A 19,010-nucleotide genomic window follows, 5' to 3' on the forward strand; every position below is an offset into this window, starting at 1 on the left:
CTGGGTTTAGCACACCAGTACTCGAAACGCGACGGCACACCCTCAAAAAATGTTGAGGAGTTGTGGTTAAATTCCACTTCACAACTAAGGACAAAAATTCCCTTTGTTCAAACTTTATTGATTATTTACTAAAATTGGAAGAATATCAAGTGTAGATATTAAAGGAAGGCATATGACTACTGTCTTCCCTTTTGCACATAACTTGTGAGACACGACACAAATAATTGTTGTTTATTGGGTTTTGTTATGATATTGTTTTCTCACAATTGTTAGTCAAAACGTTTTGTGATTTTTTTGTAGAGCAAGATTTATCACTTGTAAAAATGTAAATGCTTTTCTGAAATGTTTTGTTATGTGGTTATGAAAAGACAATGTGTGATATTTAACACTGTGGGGCATATTACCAACAACTAGCGATAATTTTTGTCTCTAACTTGTTTAGAGACAAAAATTATCGCCGCACATCGGCGATTTTTATCGCAGATAAACCTTGCTATTAGCAAGGTTTATCGCAAATGCGATAAAAAACGGCCGCAATGCATGAATATCGCTGAAAAGTCAGCGATATTCATGCATTATCGAGCAAATGCTCTTAGCCATGTTATCCACCTCCCATTGGATAACATGGCTAAGAACTGCTCAGGGCAGGTGTTAGCTTTTGGAGATATTCGTGCTTAGCGCGAATATCTCCAAAAGTTGATAATAGGATATAGCGATGTTAGGGACTGTTTCCAGTCGCTAACATCTTGGCACGCCCACTTTGCATATCATTAGTGATAAATATCACTGACATGCAAAGCGGGCCCAAGATGGTCGCTATCTCCTATTAGCTGTCACTAACTGGTGTTAGCGACAGCTTGGTAATAGGGAGATCATTTTATCTCCGCTTTCTTGGCTTTTAAAGCCAAAAAAGCGGAGATAAACCCCTTGATAATATGCCCCTCTGTCTTTAATAGAACTTGATGTCATTAGCTATGTCAGGCATTAGGTTGACATAGGAAAGTTCTAATTTCAGTCAGTTGATGTCTGCTGGCATTGTATGTGGATGGGATCTTATATTCCTGGATTAAACTTCATTTAATATACCTTTCTGTATCTTGGATTTATTAATGAAGATACTTCACAATGTTTTCATTCTCCATGTACTAATGTATTAAGTTCAAAAACTAAAGACATAAGTAAAAGGTAAAAATAAAAAATACCAAGATAAACAGAAGCACAAGGTATTTGTCTATAAAGCAGAAAGTAATTGAGCATTTTTTCTAAAAACTCGAGGTATAGGCTCATTCCCAGTTGTTCTAATTCACTTTTTTTATTGTGATCATTTATTTACTTTGTCATCCAATTAGAAGACTTCATGATAACATTTCAGTCATACATGTTAATGTGCCCCTTTCTTATTATGTTTTACAGAGTATTTAAGAAGGCCAGTCCAAATGGGAAGGTAAGAAGTTTTCTTTTTTTCTGTTCCTTCATTTGGCTTAATTGCAAGTGAACTGTTTCATTTTGTTTTGAGAAACCCATATATTTATGAAGTCGGTGCCCTGTGACCTACAAATAATGGGGAGTGGCTCGAGGCTGCCTTGATGAAATGTGCGCATTTCAGGTTTTGGAGCGTCAGTGCATACTAAATTCACATGCTGTGCATCATTGCACCATCTAGTGGTTGGAATTGGTACGGGATATTGGTACTAGTGGTGTGCAGCGCTTTAAATGGAAATATGTAAGTGCTGGTGCTCACTATCCAGAGCACCTGTTTGCTTCTGGGAAGTGCCAGTACTCTCCCATTAAATGTACCGAAGCAGTGCAGTGAAGAACTGGTACTCCCGCTTTCCAATTAAAGAAGTGCAGGTACTCAGTACCAGACAGCACCCGCCCATTTAAACTACTAGTGCTGTGAGGATGATGCAAACATGTATTGCATTTGTATCTTCTCAGAACCTTCCAGTGTCGGTATGGAAAAGATGCCATATATGTATGACATATGTGTTGCCTGAAGTTTCCATAGGCAGACTTACACTAGGGGTGTAAATTAAATCCCATGTGGGGTAAAGATGACGCCCAGTTTCTAGCTTCTGTATGTTGCATAGTGAATACACTGGAATTGCACGTAGAGTGTATGTTCTTGGAGATGACATAGTGACTGGCACTTTGCTGACCTCAGTTTGTTAAAATTGTCAACATATTCACTAGGAGAATGTGTGCAAATTTCCATAGAGATAAGTCAATTCCCACTTTCTTTACCAGCATAAAAACACAACCACTTGCCTCAATGCACGCTCACTGCAGAATGACCATCATCTCTTTGTCATGATTTCTAGTGCTGTCTATGATTTGAACAAAACCAGCACAGTAGGTTCGCTTATGAAGCACGCAAGAAGTAGTTTGCTCCCACACTGACATTCTGAAGGCTGGGAGACAAGTGTCAATATCTTCACCTCCCAGGATGCTATTATGTTCAAAGGGCGCAGGTTTTTTATATATATTTTCCTTGAATACACATGCTGGTCAGAAATAGCCCGGGCCAACTGTCTTGGTTGGAATCTTGATTCGGGGACCCTGCTTAGGTTCTACCCCAAGATTCCAACCAAGATGCCACGGATGCCTTTCGCATTATTCCCTCAACCACTGCAGCTCACAGATTTGTTAATTTGTTCATAAGCTAAATACTCAAGCTTCAAATTGATGAGGTTGGTACCTCTAAAACTATAAATAAATTCAATTCCCTATCATAATCACCATCTTTTACCTTCCAAAACTAAATTGCTCCATACATTCAACCAGATGATCCACATGGTCATTCAGCATATAGATTTCAATGAAGGGGTCAGTCATTTGCACTCTACAGATCGTAATCCTGAGGAAGATCTTGCTTATTCACTATAAGAAAGACCGAAACATCTACGGTGTTTCCACTTATTGTTCCGATTGAGACTTAGGTTGTGATTGAATCTCAAGCCAAGAGGCTGGACTTTGTGAAGTTCTCCTCAACAAGAGTGGAAGGCCATACACATGTTGTATGAGATGTTTCCTGGTACAAATTCCTGTCCTTTATGTATAGCTAATGTATGATCATTGCTGGTGAATGTACCCCAGTTTGAATTAATCTTGCTATTTTGTTTTGTTCACAGTTGAATTATTAAATTGTTTTTACATATGTACTCCATATGATCTAATTCTAATTGTTCAAACGTTTTCTGATCAACTGATTGCATCTATGTGTCTAAGCATTTAGACAAATTGATTTATTTCTAAAAAATAATATTTAAATGAACATGTAAATGATCTCCTTTCAGGCCCTCTACCTTAGTTTATATTGATACCCAAGCTCACAAAGGGTTATTGGGGTACCCTTCTGTGTTCACTGGGATTAAGACAGGGGACTGCCTTTCTTCTCTCACAAACTATCTGCTTCTTAATCTGGGAGAGAAAAGTTACTTTCCTCCCAAAAACTGTTACAAGGTTTTTAAGTACACAACTTGGTATTTTTTATTGGTGAACCCCTAGGTTGACTGTTGAAGTTTGAAATCTTTATGCCACCAATATCAGTATTTCATCAAGCTGGCCTAGTGATGTGTTGTGGCCAATACCTTGGGAATTTTGGAGTTATGGTACTATCCCGCTTGGACTTTTCCAACTCCCTGTACTACGGATTCCCACAATCACTGCTGCGTCGCCTCCAGGTCGTGCAGAACCAAGCAGCCCGTCTCATCTAGAAAACTCCCAAATGGCAGTCGGCCAAACCTCTGCTACACAAACTGCACTGGCTACCTATAGAACAAAGGGCGGCCTTCAAGTTGGGCTGCCTCACGTTCAAATCCCTCCACTGCACCAGCCCCGCCTTCCTGACAACACTCATCAACCCACACCGTCCAACGCGCAATCTCTGTTCAGCTGACCTCATCCTGCTTGCTGCCCCCAAAACCAAAACCAACAAATTCGGTGGCCGTCGGTTTGCCCACCTAGCCCCCAAATTTTGGAATCCTCTTCCCCTGTCCATCAAATCCAGTAGCTCCCTCCTTCATTTCAGAAAACTGCTCAAACCCTTCCTTTTTCCCCCACTCGGCTAAACTCCGCCTCCTCAGACCCCACACTCACCTCTGCCTTACAGCACCAGGAAACCCACGGTGTCAGTGCGCTCTACAAATTTCATTTAACATAACATAACATAACATATGCACAGTTTCCAGCTAAAGTATGTGTGTGAGGACACCCAGGGAGGGATGCAGAGGGCTGGTGCTGGCCTTCCAATGAACAAAACCCTCTCTCATGTGATGTACTTAGCATCTCTAAGGGCCGCTTTCCTGACCTCGTTAAGCAGAGACTTTGCCAAACTGATTCATTATCTATAAATGGATCAGTCTGACACTCCTGCTCCAGTACCTTAAATGTACCAGCAGCAACCGTTGAAAGGGAATACTTTCTGAACTTTAAAAAGGCTCAACTCTTTCAGTAACCCAGCTCAAAAAATGTGGGTTTCTTAGAGAAATGTCTACCTGGAATTTTTTTTGTAAATTTGAGCTGTGCCCAATAGATTGGACTATGTATTTAATTATTCTGATGAGATTATGTGAACAGATGTTCCCAGTGCTCAGTTTTTCTTGTGGTGGGTATCAAAACACAGAAGAAGGCAACACAACATCATGGCTAGGCTCACTTGTTATACCAAAAGGGCTTTAACAGCATGACAGTGCAATTGATTGCCAGAATTAATAATAGGTATTTATAGGGCACAGTAAGCCTTAGCCCAGAATGGTGCCACTGACCGCGTGAAGAGAAGCTTAGAAGAAGAAGATAAGAAGACCCACTGCATAACCAGGCCATACCCGAGGGGCCATCTTCAAGCTCAGCTGCCTCTGGCACCATGTAGCATCGCTTCTGTGTGGAAATAGCATAGCTTGGCGTATTTCGCGGCGTAAACTTGTAAATTGCTCAACATGGTGTATCTATACACCAGAGTGAAACTGATGGCTTTCACCCAAATGTAGACCCTTGACCCAGTCGCATACTCATGCATATGCACAATTACGTCTAGAACAATCAATTGTACATCTTTAGTGCCTGGTTAGGAGACATAAAACTGTTCAAATTAGCACTGGTCATTTACCTTTGATCTGCATCCATGCTTTCTGTGCCTTCTTTAATGGATCATGGTAAGGGGGCTGCAGTGGGAGTACAAGAAGATTGCTTGACATGCTGGCACCATAGCTGTGCAGGGTATCTTGGAGAGAGACAGGGGCAGGCTTGGGAAGAAACAGGTGAGTGCTGCTACCTTTGCTGTCCAGCGTTCAGGCCTAATGACTCACAAACAAAGATGGCCTTTCTTTGAGCTCTGTGCCCATCTATCACCATGCAGCGGTGCCTGCACCTCCAGGCCCCAGGCGTTTCACTTTCAACAAGGTGAGTATCGCCTCTGTGCTAGTCTCCACTGGCTCCGGTGCACGCGCGCTCACATACACACTCGAGCACACGCACGCACACACGCGCGCACGAGCACACGCACGCACACACACTCCCTACAGATCCCCTTACTTGTCCCTACAGAAAACTGAAACCCATTCAATGGTTCCTGCGGCAAGTGGTAGGGTAGCATCTCAAATATGTTTATTGCTCGCATTGTCTTAATTCACTATTTAAAAAATGAAAATAAATCTGCGTATATTATTTTTTCAAAACATTAGCAAACCACCAGTATTTTCATTTAACCTAGTGTGTGAGGCAATTTTTTGCTGGCTGGATTTTCTTTTTATTAAATGCATTTTATATTTTACTACTCCGTTTTTCTAAAAGAATGGCATGACACCAAACAAAGGCTGCCCGAGATGGGTAGTTTGGGACTTGTTACACGTGCTGGTCCCTCAACATGTCGAATTATGTACAAAAAAAAACATACATTAAGTTCAATAAGTCAAACAAGGATACATCCCGACTCCGCTCAGGCTTTTTATAGGGTCCTCCTCAGCAAATGGAACCCTTTCTAGGCTCGGTCTGCGCCAGTGTTTATTCAACGCTTCTGTCAGGATCATAGATAACTAAAAATGGGACATCTCCTATCGGTCTCCGTTTGACGATGGTCGAATAAAATGAGTCAAGTTCATACACGTGAAAGGATTTATGCAGAACGGAGAGGTGCTGTGAAGACATTTCATTCTGCATTTTTCCCCTTGAATATTTGTTTTTAAATCTACTCGGTTAATATATACATGCATCAGCTGGGCTTTCATTCTCTATTCGCTCCTCCTCTTCCATTATTTGCTGCTAACATGTGATTCACGGTGTATATTTTGTACAGTTTTTTCCTGGTAAAAAATACTTATAATAAACACACCCTTAAACACGCACACATGCATGCACAAAAAAGTACGCACACAGGGACACACATACAGCCCCCCTCTCCCCACACACACACAGGCACGTACACAGACACACACCAGTATCGTCTTGGAAGCTGGAGGGTGCAAACAGACATTCCAGAGACCAGCTCCATCCTTTCAGCTAAGCTCCTGCGGCCTTTTGAAGAAAAAGTCCAGATAAGAAAAGCCCTCGTAAAGATGAGATAGACGACGGCATCATTGAGCAGTAATTACCTCAAGTGTGCTCTTGGGGCCTTCATTGACCAATGAAATCAATGCAGCATTGCAGAAGTGTCCTGAGCTATCGACTGTGGTCTCATGAAACATAACAATATGAAGCCACCGCAAGATGAGCGTGTCCCTGCACCCGGGGCTGGAATGCACGTTTTACAGTCACAGACATGTAACTACCCCTGGTTACTCGAAAAATATGCCTTCATAGCTGACTTTTTGAACAGGTAATCATCATTTTGTTAAATACCTATATGAGCTCACTGTAAACGCATGTGCCATGGATCGAAGGTGAAATGGATGAATGAATGTGTCTGGAATGCATAACCTTTTACATTGTCTAACCTCAATTGGAACACAATAGCTTGTACAGTCCTCACATTCAGAATATAATCAGCTTCTAAACTTTGGGAAATATTGTCAAGGCGGGCGATATGAGATTATCGCTGCTTTAGCGGCCGTCTTCGGCCGAAAAGCGGCGATAATTTTATCGCCCTATTAGCAAGCTGTCGCTAACAGCAGTTAGCGACAGCTTGTAGGCGATATCGAGCGGTTTGGGGCCCTCTTTGCATGTCAGCGATATTTATCGCTAATGACATGCAAAGTGGGCGTACCCAACCTGTTAGCGACTGAAAGCTGTCGCTAACATCGCTATCGCCTATGATCTACGCAGGCGTAGCGATGAAAACATTTGAGCTAAACTCGAATATCGCCAAAACCTAATGCTTGCTCAGACCACTTCTTCGCCTGTATATCCAATTGGAGGTGGATATTCAGGTTAAGTCCCTATTAGCGATAATGCCTGAATATCGCTGGATTTCAGCGATATTAACACATTTCGCCGCTATTGCCGGATATTATATCGCTTTGGAGATAAACGTTGCTAATAGCACGTTATCTCTGCGATAAAATCTGGCGATGCGCAGCGCTAAAAAAATATCGCTAAGCTCATTTAGCGATAAATATCACTAGTTGTTGGTAAATATGCCCCTCTGATCTTTGTTTAGTGCTTGAACTTCAAAGGTGCACCTTAATGTCAATTGAACAGGAGCTGTCTATGCACCCCTGCTGGCAAAAAATGCTAAATATTGTAAAATACTGACATTTTCAGTAATACCCCGAGGTTTGGTCCTCCAGGATATGGGCACCACTCTTTAGCATCCTGTCTTAATACAGGCTGCCAATCAAGCTGAAATGTCAAACAGAGATGACATATAAAAGGGGGAATAAAGTCAACAAAAGACGATATCAGCCCAGGTTTTTACTGTACTCACATTTTTCTTCCAACACATGTGGATTATTTGCATCCCATTACAAAGCAAAAAGGCTAAGATTAGAGGTTATATACAGGCTGCAGGTTTGAATCAGTACAGGGCCAATTTAGCCTTTTATTCTTCTGAGGTTGATACTTTAAATACTACTGAGTTGGGCAAGGTCAAAAGTAGTTATCAGCAGGGTGGGCGCTTTATTGAGGTGAGGTAAGGGGCCACCAGTATCATGTTACAATATTACTGTGAAAGACAAACAAAACAGGGTTTTTTCCAATGAATTAGGAGCACTCCAGCAGGCAAAATGCTATTTGACTGGTATTCTGAAAATTCTCTCACCATAATTATGGCGTCCAAACTGGCAAAAAAGGTTCCTTTTGTATGGAAGAATATATAAAGAATGTTTTTATTCTCCACAGCTAACCCTAGATCCTCTGAGTATTTCTGCTCCTGTACTTTGTAAGATGCTGCTTCAAACTGCCTCATATGGAGGTGGATCTGAAGGCTGCAGGACAAAGGATCGAATCAAATTGACTTGTCATTCATCCTTATGAGTAAAATGAAAGCATTTTATGTGGGTAATAATGAAATTGATGTGGGCAATGGTAAAGGGTGTTAGGAATTTCTAAAAACAGATAGCCCTTTTCACAGAAAATGTGTAGACCTATGCATGTAAGAATGATTTGATTACATTACTGCATTCTGGAAGGTTCACATGATCCCAGTGAGTATGCATTTGAAAGCGATGCAGACGAGGCGCACATAAAGCCAAGTGTCAGCTTCAATGCATTGATGTTTTGCTGGAGTATGCAAGGACTGGATTGCATTCATGCTAGATGTTTTGCCGGAGTATGCAAAGGACTGGATTGTATTCATGATAGATGTTTTGCTGGAGTATGCAAGGACTGGATTGCATGCATGCTAGATGTTTTGCTGGAGTATGCAAGGACTGGATTGCATGCATGCTAGATGTTTTGCCGGAGTATGCAAGGACTGGATTGCATTCATGCTAGATGTTTTGCTGGAGTATGCAAGGACTGGATTGCATTCATGCTAGATGTTTTGCCGGAGTATGCAAGGACTGGATTGCAATTCATGCTAGATGTTTTGCTGGAGTATGCAAGGACTGGATTGCATGCATGCTAGATGTTTTGCCGGAGTATGCAAGGACTGGATTGCATGCATGCTAGATGTTTTGCTGAAGTATGCAAGGACTGGATTGCATTCATGCTAGATGTTTTGCCGGAGTATGCAAAGGACTGGATTGCATTCATGATAGATGTTTTGCTGGAGTATGCAAGGACTGGATTGCATGCATGCTAGATGTTTTGCCGGAGTATGCAAGGACTGGATTGCATTCATGCTAGATGTTTTGCTGGAGTATGCAAGGACTGGATTGCATTCATGCTAGATGTTTTGCCGGAGTATGCAAGGACTGGATTGCATGCATGCTAGATGTTTTGCCGGAGTATGCAAGGACTGGATTGCATTCATGCTAGATGTTTTGCTGGAGTATGCAAGGACTGGATTGCATTCATGCTAGATGTTTTGCCGGAGTATGCAAGGACTGGATTGCATGCATGCTAGATGTTTTGCTGGAGTATGCAAGGACTGGATTGCATGCATGCTGATTGTTTTGCTGGAGTATGCAAGGGGTCAATCTTCAAAGGAAGGGTTCTTTTAACTTAATCTTATTTTCCCCATGGACAAACCGTATGCTCCTTGAAAGATCCTGTGCCCTCACACCCGTCAATGTCAACCCTGAAAAGGAACTTACTTCTGCTTTTTGCAGGAGTATGTTTATAGGGAGGAAAGGATCTATAACACATTTGTGAATATGAACAAACAAACACGTTTGTACGAGGTTCACCAGCCAATTGCTCTGCCGCGGCCCATGCAGGTAAGAGCTGTGGGACAGTTGTGCCCGGTGGAGGGGGGGTATTTCGACATCGTCTGTCGAACTCTCCCCTCCCCCGCTCCCCTAAGCAGGCCCCACCACTCTTACCTACGCGGGCTGCGGCTGCATTTATTGGGCAACCACCAAAAAATGTCCTCTCTTCAGCCCTGGATGAAGATTTACTCAAGCCAACCATCTACATGTGGTGCTGGAGCAATGTTCATAGAGAGGGTGTTGCACTGCTTAATTTGAGCTAGTCATTTCCGGTGCTCAGCACCAGCACTAAATCACCAACACAGATGTTTTTCATGAGCACCAGTTATGTACACATTCATTTATGATAGGCACAGAGAGAATGAGTGATTTGCCCAGAATCACAGGATGTTGAGTCAACGCCAAGATTCGAACCTAGTTCTCCGGCTCCAAAGCCGCCAGCTCTGGCCATTACGTCACATTTGCTCCCCACTTTCACGGTTAGTAGCTGGTACTGTTTTAGGCAGCGCTAACAGGAGAAACATGCTGATACAAGTTGCCTCCTGATGAGAGCCCCCACACTTATTTTTTTACAAATTAACCACTGGGGTGTTGTCATCAATATTACAGCACTGAAGTCACAGGGATTGTGAAAATCTGAATGTCACCCGCAGAGTAGCAAATGTGTCACACCCATTCAGCAGGAGCGTGGTAAACTTGGGGAAAGTAGCGACACTGTTGCAATATGTTACCGAAGCCTGGTGTGGTAGCGTACTCTCATTTACAGACAACACATTTTACAATGAAATAGACACTAAATTTGCATAGATATGCGGTTTTACTGATAAAGCTATGTATTGCAGAAAGAATGATATGCAAAAATCAGTATTCAGTGAATAATTATTATTTGCATATCACAGCCTAGATTTGTTTTAATCCTATTAAACTCTTTCTTTCCATCACACTCCAGAATTCTGTGTGCTTTGACATTTTTTTTACATCCTGACATCTTTGCACTCAAACTGCCTGTAAGCAAGATTGTGAAACAGGTCACTTTACAAAATCCTTTTACATTGCAGTCAGAGAATGAAAAGTAAACATCAATCTCCATGTAAAAAGAATAAACAGTAATTTGTCAGACGACTTGTCCTGACATTTCACAGCTGTCTTTGAACTCATAGGAAATTCGACAAGATAAAAACAAAATATAAAGGAATCTTATTTGCTAACTCACCTTATGCCCGAGCATGTTTGTTGTGGGGGACTGCAACACCCCACGTACCTCTACCTCTAGCACCTATGTCATCTGCAAAACTGGCACATTATCTGCAAGGGTAAATCCGATTTGAGGGTGGAATTTTCAGCTAAACCTCATATGGTGAATCATAATCACGGATTTTGCACCCCCAGAACACTTTTTGTGTACATGGATTACACTTATAAGCGAAGAAACCTTATGAATGCTATTTACTGTGAGCATTTAGTATTTATAAACAATTATTATATAACTCTTTTGAAAGTCAAGGAAGGATGTATGACGTTACAACGCATACTTTTACAACGCATACCTTTACAACGCATTTTTTACAACGCAACATCCATTACAACGCATTTTATTACAACAAATTTTTAAAAACTACCTTTACAACGCATTCCATTACATCGCATACTACCTTTGCAACACATACCATTACGACGCATAACATTACATTGCATGTAAGGTAAGTATTGGATAGTGTAGGGGTAAAAATTACTATTCTAACTCCAGGGGGGTGCAATAGTAGGGTAAGTGTTGGATACTGTAGGGGTAAAAACTACTATTCTAACTCCAGGGGGTGCAATAGTAGGGTAAGTGTTGGATAGTGTAGGGGTAAAATTTACTATTCTAACTCCAGGGGGTGCAACAGTAGGGTAAGTGTTTGATAGTGTAAGGGTACTATGCGTTGTAATGGTATGCGTTGTAATGGTATGCGTTGTAATGACTGCGTTGTAATGACATGCGTTGTAGTGGTATGCATTGTAGTGTCATACGTTGTAAAGGTTGCGTTGTAATGGCATGCGTTGTAATGGATGTTGCGTTGTAAAAGTTTTGTTGTAATGGTAATGCGTTGTAAAAGTTGCGTTGTAAAGGTTGTTTCCCTCAAGGAATATTCTGTACTCAGTCTTGAGTTTTACTCATGCAGATGATCTTAATCTGAACAATTTTACATCCTCACAGACTAAACGGGTAAAGGGGCAAAGCAGAAACTGACTCATGAGCAAAAATGGGAAATAGTTGCTAAGCAGGATGTGTTATTTACTCTGGGTTGTAGGAAAGTTCCGAAGAAACTTTATAAGAGAAATTAAAAATAGAAATCCCAGTCCTCTGCTTAACTCAATTACCACAATCAGTTTATCTCAGGCATTGGATCCCTTAATCCCCTCTAATATAAAAATACAAGTGCAATATGCCACAATTAGAATTAACCTTTCCACAACACTTGCTTTGATTTGCTGCCCTGTCCCAGAGCTAAAGTGGAAAATAAAATGAAATATGAGCTGCTATTTTGAAGCAGCTGAACATTTTCTTAATAAGGAACAAATCGAAGAAACAACTTACAAATTTAGGGCTGACCCAAGAGCATGAAAATATATTTTTGAATGAAGTGGTGTTGATAAGATACCTATGAAAGGTTGAAGGATTTTTTGTGGTACTTTGCTGGTAGACAAGCATATCTACTCGAGCCAAGCTCGTTGTCAGATTAAAGTATATCTTCAGTACTATCATTTTAGGATGACAAATAGGGCAGGCAACAGCAGACAATGAGAAAAAGACCAGCCGAGCTAAGTATGGGAATTATTTAAGAGAGTTGTGTTGTCTTTTGAAAGCCTGGCAGATCCGTAGACCTCACAGGCGTCTGCAGTGCTTTCCAAACTTTGGCAGAGAGTTTGGAAAAATAACCAATCTAATAACCAATCTAATCTTGGGTTTTGATTCGAGGTTAGCCAACAGCAGGAGATTGATGGAGCAAAGTCACTATCCAGGAATATATCTAGAAAATCTGTGTTTAAAAGAAGGGGCCCTACTGTAAAAATGGCTCTGTGACTGAGGTGCAGAGAAAAAACATGGCTGAGACAAATAAGCACTGGCCAAGCCCAGAATTATGTGGTTGGCTACACTCTGAGTTGCCTGCAGTCTTCAAAAAATTCTTAGGTAGCCCTAAATGAAGAGTTGTAAATATCAGGGTGAGCGATGACAGTGGCCAGTACCTTTGTTTCATCTGAGTCTCGAGGCAAAACTTGGAGAAAACTTTTCTGTATTTAAAATAAAAATGAAGCATGTGACTAAGACTTTATTGACATGGAATTTGCACATGTTGTCAGAAAATGGCCCCTAAATTTGGAGCAGTGTCAACAGGTAAGGTGCCACTCTCAGATTTAGAGTCCACTTGTTCTCACTCCATGTGTACGGACGATTCCTGAAAATGAGGACCCCTGGGTTATCAGAGTTGGATGAACAATATTCTTCCCCATCCACTTGAAAATGGCTAGAAGATACTGCGTTAGTTTAGACTGGGCTTTCATGCCGATGATTGGTTGGGTATCATCTGCATAGATTTGTACATTAAAGCCCTGCAAAGGTATGAGTGCTGCAAGGGGGACCACTGCTAATTAAAGACCCTAAGATAGAACACATCCAGCTGACGGCCTTGTCCACAATTCAACATGGTAGCGGTGATCAGGTGGTATGGAGCGACTGGCCATCTCAAAGCCTGCAGACAGATCCAGTAAAACGAGGCATGCGGACACACTCTGATCAAAACTCATCCGTAGATCATCTGTGGCCGCCACTAGGACATTTTTGGAGCGTCTGTCCCTTGGCAAGGGGAGAATCATGCCTGTGCGTGGTTATGGTTACCCCTAGAATAAATTTACTTATATAGCTGATCATAGAGCTCACTCATTGAAGCCGATCATGAAAGGGAAGAAGGGATATGGGCGTAATTAGAAAAAATGCCTGGATGTGATCAAGGTATTCCATGGGTGTATTTTTTAGGGTTCACTTCATTCGATCTTTTGCCCCCCACAGACATTGCCTGGAACACCTTTCGTAAACAGACAATACTATATTTTTTCCTGCATGGTATTCACAGAGAATCCATAGAAATTTGCAAATATAGAGCATGAGCTGGCAAAATATCACAAGAATAGAAAGACAAATTGATAACACTAGCACATTCACTGTGCTAGGACTTTAAAAACTACTCTGTGTACTTAATTTGAAAGCTTAGAATGTATTAATATTTGCATTAGAATTACCAACTCTCACACATGATGTTCTGATTGCATTATATATATATATATATATATTCACTGAAAAAACAATAGGTTAAAGTGACATTGTAGTTAGGTGAAAATGTTCAGGTTAAACAGATGCGACTCCTCCGTTATTGCGGTGGAGCATCGCCCCACTGGTCGGTGCCAGGAGATAAAAAAATTAAATTATAAGAAAACTATATATTTTCATTTTTTTCGCGATAAAAAAATTAAAAGATAATAAAACTATTTATTATTATTTTATTTTTCTCTGGCACTGCTGAGTAGCCTGAGTCTACGGCGGGGCAGGGCCATCATCTCTACCGATAGCAGGCTGAGCAGGGGGGAGGAGAGTTACACACTGTATTAGGCCGGCAAACAGACATGCAAACTTGGGTTTCTCCAACACAGCTGTATTCCACAGCCGATTTGGGGAACATACTAATGAGAGCATTGCTGGAATTGGTTAGGGAGTCTGGGAACTTGTTGAGTGCGCTCGAGGAAGAAGCTGGACTCTGGCAGAGCTAGGCAAGTCCTTTTTTAAATGATAGATTAGTACCCTCATACCCCGCGTTGCCCCACTACTTGGTTTTGGTAGCATCCGCTACTGCATTTTAAACTCAAAAACACTGAAATTCACCAGATATACTTTACTGAAGTAACTATAACTTTTGCCAATGCATTTACTGCCTATGACCTCACATATGAAATCACTCATGACATCTTTGACACTACAGAGAAGGTATAACAAAACACATATAAAGATAGAAAACAAAGTACAATGTAGGGAAGTGTAACTTTTTGCTGACAGGGTTTTGCATTTACAATGCTTATTTTCACACACTGAGAATTTGTTATTAGATATTTGCTGGGGTGGGTGCAATTTTTAATTCCACTGGCAGAATTGGAGTATTTTAGTTATTTGCCTCACTCATGTAATGTGGAATTACTAATTAATTCCCCTGGTCTGCCAGCAGAATGAAACCTGCACTGTAAAATGGGTCTGAACAGGGCTGGAAGAGGGAGCAGTCCCTCTATGTTTAAAAAACACTGCAGATTTAACTTTAATCTGCAGTTATTTTTAAACATCTTCCAGCCCTGTATACTCCTTGGTGCCCTTACATAAGTATGTAAGAGAACTAAGGGGAATGCACTGGAGTGGATACCCCTCAGCACCCTTCATACATATCTAAGGGTACTGGAGGTATGTACTGCACTGGCGTGCAGTGTATACCCCATCAGTGCAGTGCATACCCCTCAGTGCCCTTACATAACTATGTAGGGGCAACAAGAGGTATCTGCTGCACTGTAGTACAGTGCTTACCCTTCGGTGCCCATACATAAGTATGTGATGAGGCTTTCAATTGATTGGATGATATAAACAGTTTGTTTTTTAAGAAGTGAAAATGTTCTTCTATGGCAACTCTCCTTGTATGAGGGATCATAGATAGAGTGATCAAGAGTAATCTTCAGACATGTTACAGTAGATAGGAGTGATGGTGAGAATTAATGCTTTTGCGTTTAGAAAATAGGGGACTGTTTTGGTGTTTAGGAGATAAGAGACACCGTTGCTGCTGGCAGCCATTTGCAGATCACCCAGAGCAGCCACCGTCATAGATTCATTGTTGTGGCCCTGGTGGGCTCAGTGTTGCCCAAGATCCTACTGGTTTCAAGAAAAGTGCAGATTTGTTTATTCCACAAGGCCTTACAAAGAATGCATGGTCCAATCCTTACTTTTTCAATAGGGGGATAATAGTACCAATTTTGATGTCCACTGGCACTCAGCCAAAGCAGAACTGCGTGATCCTTTTTTAAATGTCTAAAGTGCATACACTTAATTCAGAAATTCTCCAACTTGGTACATAAACTGCAGAACAGCTCTATTCTCGAGGGAAGTTGTTAAACCTCTATGTTTCCGAGCTGTGCTGCCTGCAGCCCATGCACCAACTCAGAGGGTTTATGTGGTGCACTGCCTCTAAACAGCATCTACTCTTCAGCAGCACACATGTTGAAAACAAAGCCCACGTTCTCAACTCTATAAGTGCTAATGATTTATAATATATTTACAGTTTGCTTTAAAATAAAATAAAAATTCAATTAAGCACTTTTTCAGTTGAAATGATTTTTTTTCTTTCTTTAAAAAACGTTTATGTACATGTGTTCTAAAATGTATTCCTCACACACTTTCCTGGAAGCAAAGTATACAATTTGCATAACCAGTAGTACAAATAAAGTTATACAGTGGCTTCACCTGGTAAATGTGAGCATGGAAACAATGAACTTTATTAACAAAAGCCATCTAGGAAGACATAAAGTAGTACTCAAGTAGTAGCACTTTACATACACATAAATGCTGTATCAAATCTCTGGCCAGAGGTTTCTGCCTACACCACCTCTATCACTCCTTTGTGGAGATGTCTACCACAAGTGTGAAGATCTTGCACAGAAAGGTATATGGTTTTGTGGTGAATGTGGAAAGCACAAGTAGGAGTGGTTGGAAAATAGGAAATATTTACTATTAAATGGGAGGTTTTTAGGGAAAATCATGAAGCGGTTAAGTGAGGGACATGCAAATACAAAAACACACTCACAAAAGAGCAGATCACCATCATTCACAAAATACACACCTACATCCACTGCAATAGTACTGATGGCAAAGAGACTAAAAGCTACTCCAGCAAACCTCAGAATAGCACACATGATCAATTACTGAATATATGTATATTCACTGAAAGACCAAAGGAACGTTATAGTTAGGTGAAAATGTCAGTTTAAACATACAGGTTTAAACTAACAATACCACTGACATTCACTAGTTATAGTTGTCTTTAGACAGACCCTGTGCCCAACCCACTGCTAGTGCTCAACCCACCATGGGCACACATGGCTGACTATGTGCTGTACTAATATAAAGCATGTCAAAATATGCTCCTGCTGCTTATTTGTTATTCTTGTTTTGGTTTTTCTTTAAATCTTTAAAGTGGGTGCCCTGGTGTCCAAATGGGACACCCACAACATATCCAAATGTTGGGGGCTGCCACAACATATCCAAATGTTGGGGGCTGCAAGAGGGTGGAATACAAAGACCCCCATGCCATACCGGCACCTCAGCCAGCACCCAGCACGAGCCTGCATTTTGTTTTTAAAGTGGGTGCCCCGGTGCCCATCAGAGGCACCCATAACATTCAAGTCATTGGGTCTTCTGGGGGTGCCCCAAGGCTCCTGTAGCCACTGCCAGCTACTCAGAAAAGCACTTTTACTGGATACTGGTGAGAGGCGGCATTTTGTTTTTCAAAGTGGTTTCTCTGGTGCCCATCTGGGGCACTTACAACATCCCAATCATTGGGGACAGGAGGGAAGGCCCAATGCCCTCTAAGTCCCTGCTGGCTCCCCAGCCAGCACCCATTGCAGTACTGACAAGAGTCAGTTGTTTCTTTGCTCATTCCCAGGTAGGAACCTGTTCATTCTTTGCTACTGCCCCGGCAGAAGCAAAGTTGTGATTCCTGCCTGGTAGTGTGCAGGCAGGCAATAAAGTTTGTGATCCCCACTGGCATTCTCCCAGACAGGAAACATCTGTGTCCAGTGGTATGGGGTCCCTGAGGCCTTTAAGAGGCTAGGAGACAGGGGCAGCATACCCCTTCCCTAAATATGTATTCTGACTCGGGGATGGGATCCACGGGGCCTCTATAAGGTTCAGGGAGGGGGTGCATGCCCCTCCCCTATAAAATACATTTATTTAATCTCCCCCACACCCTAGTCCACCCCACGGGGCTTGTTCTGCAGTATTGCTGATCAATTTTCCTGTGCAAAAATGAATTGAGAAAATGTGGGTTGGGAACCCTTATTTTTCTCTGCCCCCTGTTGCCAGAACTTTCCAGGAAAGAGCTTTGGTGGGGGAGGGGGGGGGGAGGGGGAGGGCCTTTTGGAAAAGTTTTGTGAAGATTCATCAAATGCTGCCAAAGTTATTAGCAAACAAAAATAATCCAATACTATGGAAATCTGGTCCTAACTATAGCTACACAGTGGGAACTGCCACTGGGCAATACATGTAATGCCATGCCTGCATGTCTTCCTGCAATCTTATATCACAATGAAAGTTATTTCCATTCTAATGACTTTGTAAATACCTTATGTACTTTTGCAGCCTGAAACTGCTCAATGACAGCTGTAAGATTTTTTTCAGAACAATGTGCAATTTGTTCAGACTCTCTTCTCACTCACCTGGCCAAGAAAACACAAGTACAAATTTAAAAAAGATAAGATACTATTAGGCCCCTGATGAGTGAAATGAGAGTCTATAAAAATTGACCATTGTTCTGAAAAGAAATCTTACAGCTGCCGGTGAGCAATTTTAGGTTGAGAAAGTATATAAAGTCAATACAAAGCCATTTTGATAGAAAAAACTTTCATTGTGACAGAAGATGGATAGAAGATAATTGGGGAAGATAGTTGAAGTGACATTGTGGGAGTAAGAGAACCAAGTGGAAACTGGCATATAGCTGACTAGAAAAATCTTCTGAACAGGCTGTGCTCATATATGAAAACACATAAAGATAGATTACTCCAGATACAGGTTGGATGAATTTCCAGATTTGGGAGCATAGCCAGAGAAGCACTGAGTATTGGCAATATGATTTTTGAAAACTAGGTGTTGGACCTTGTCCTCTCTGCAGGGTCATCACCAAATGTTTTGCCTTAACCTCTCCTGTTTTGCTGAATTCATTTTTATTGACTTTGGGACTCTGTGCATGTTACCACTGCTAACTGGTGCTAAAGTGCTTGTGCTCTCTCCCCAAAACATGGTATATATTTATAAAGCAATTGACTTACACCCAATAGGCACATTGCTTTGTTAATAAGTCTCTAGAAAAGTGGTACCACGTGTACTCAGGGCCTTTAAATTAAATGCCGTAGGGTGACAGCTCCTGAGCAACAGCTTCATCTGAACCAACATAGCGTGCCACATCTTGATGCAAGACCTTGCATCGCAGC

At 41.5% G+C, this 19,010-nt stretch overlaps 1 protein-coding gene across 5 annotated transcripts in view; it reads left to right on the forward strand.

Moving 5' to 3' along the window:
• Positions 1-19,010, forward strand: part of LOC147693572 (beta-arrestin-1) — a 903,972-nt gene that overhangs the window by 435,410 nt on the left and 449,552 nt on the right. For all 5 annotated transcript variants that reach the window (XM_086933800.1, XM_086933802.1, XM_086933801.1 and 2 more), the window contains one exon: positions 1,414-1,444. In XM_086933800.1, the coding sequence (XP_086789926.1) occupies positions 1,414-1,444 (31 nt within the window). The remainder of the gene's footprint in view (positions 1-1,413; positions 1,445-19,010) is intronic.

This window comes from Lissotriton vulgaris, chromosome 8, assembly GCF_964263255.1.
Source record: "Lissotriton vulgaris chromosome 8, aLisVul1.2, whole genome shotgun sequence".
Lineage (NCBI taxonomy): Eukaryota > Metazoa > Chordata > Amphibia > Caudata > Salamandridae > Lissotriton > Lissotriton vulgaris.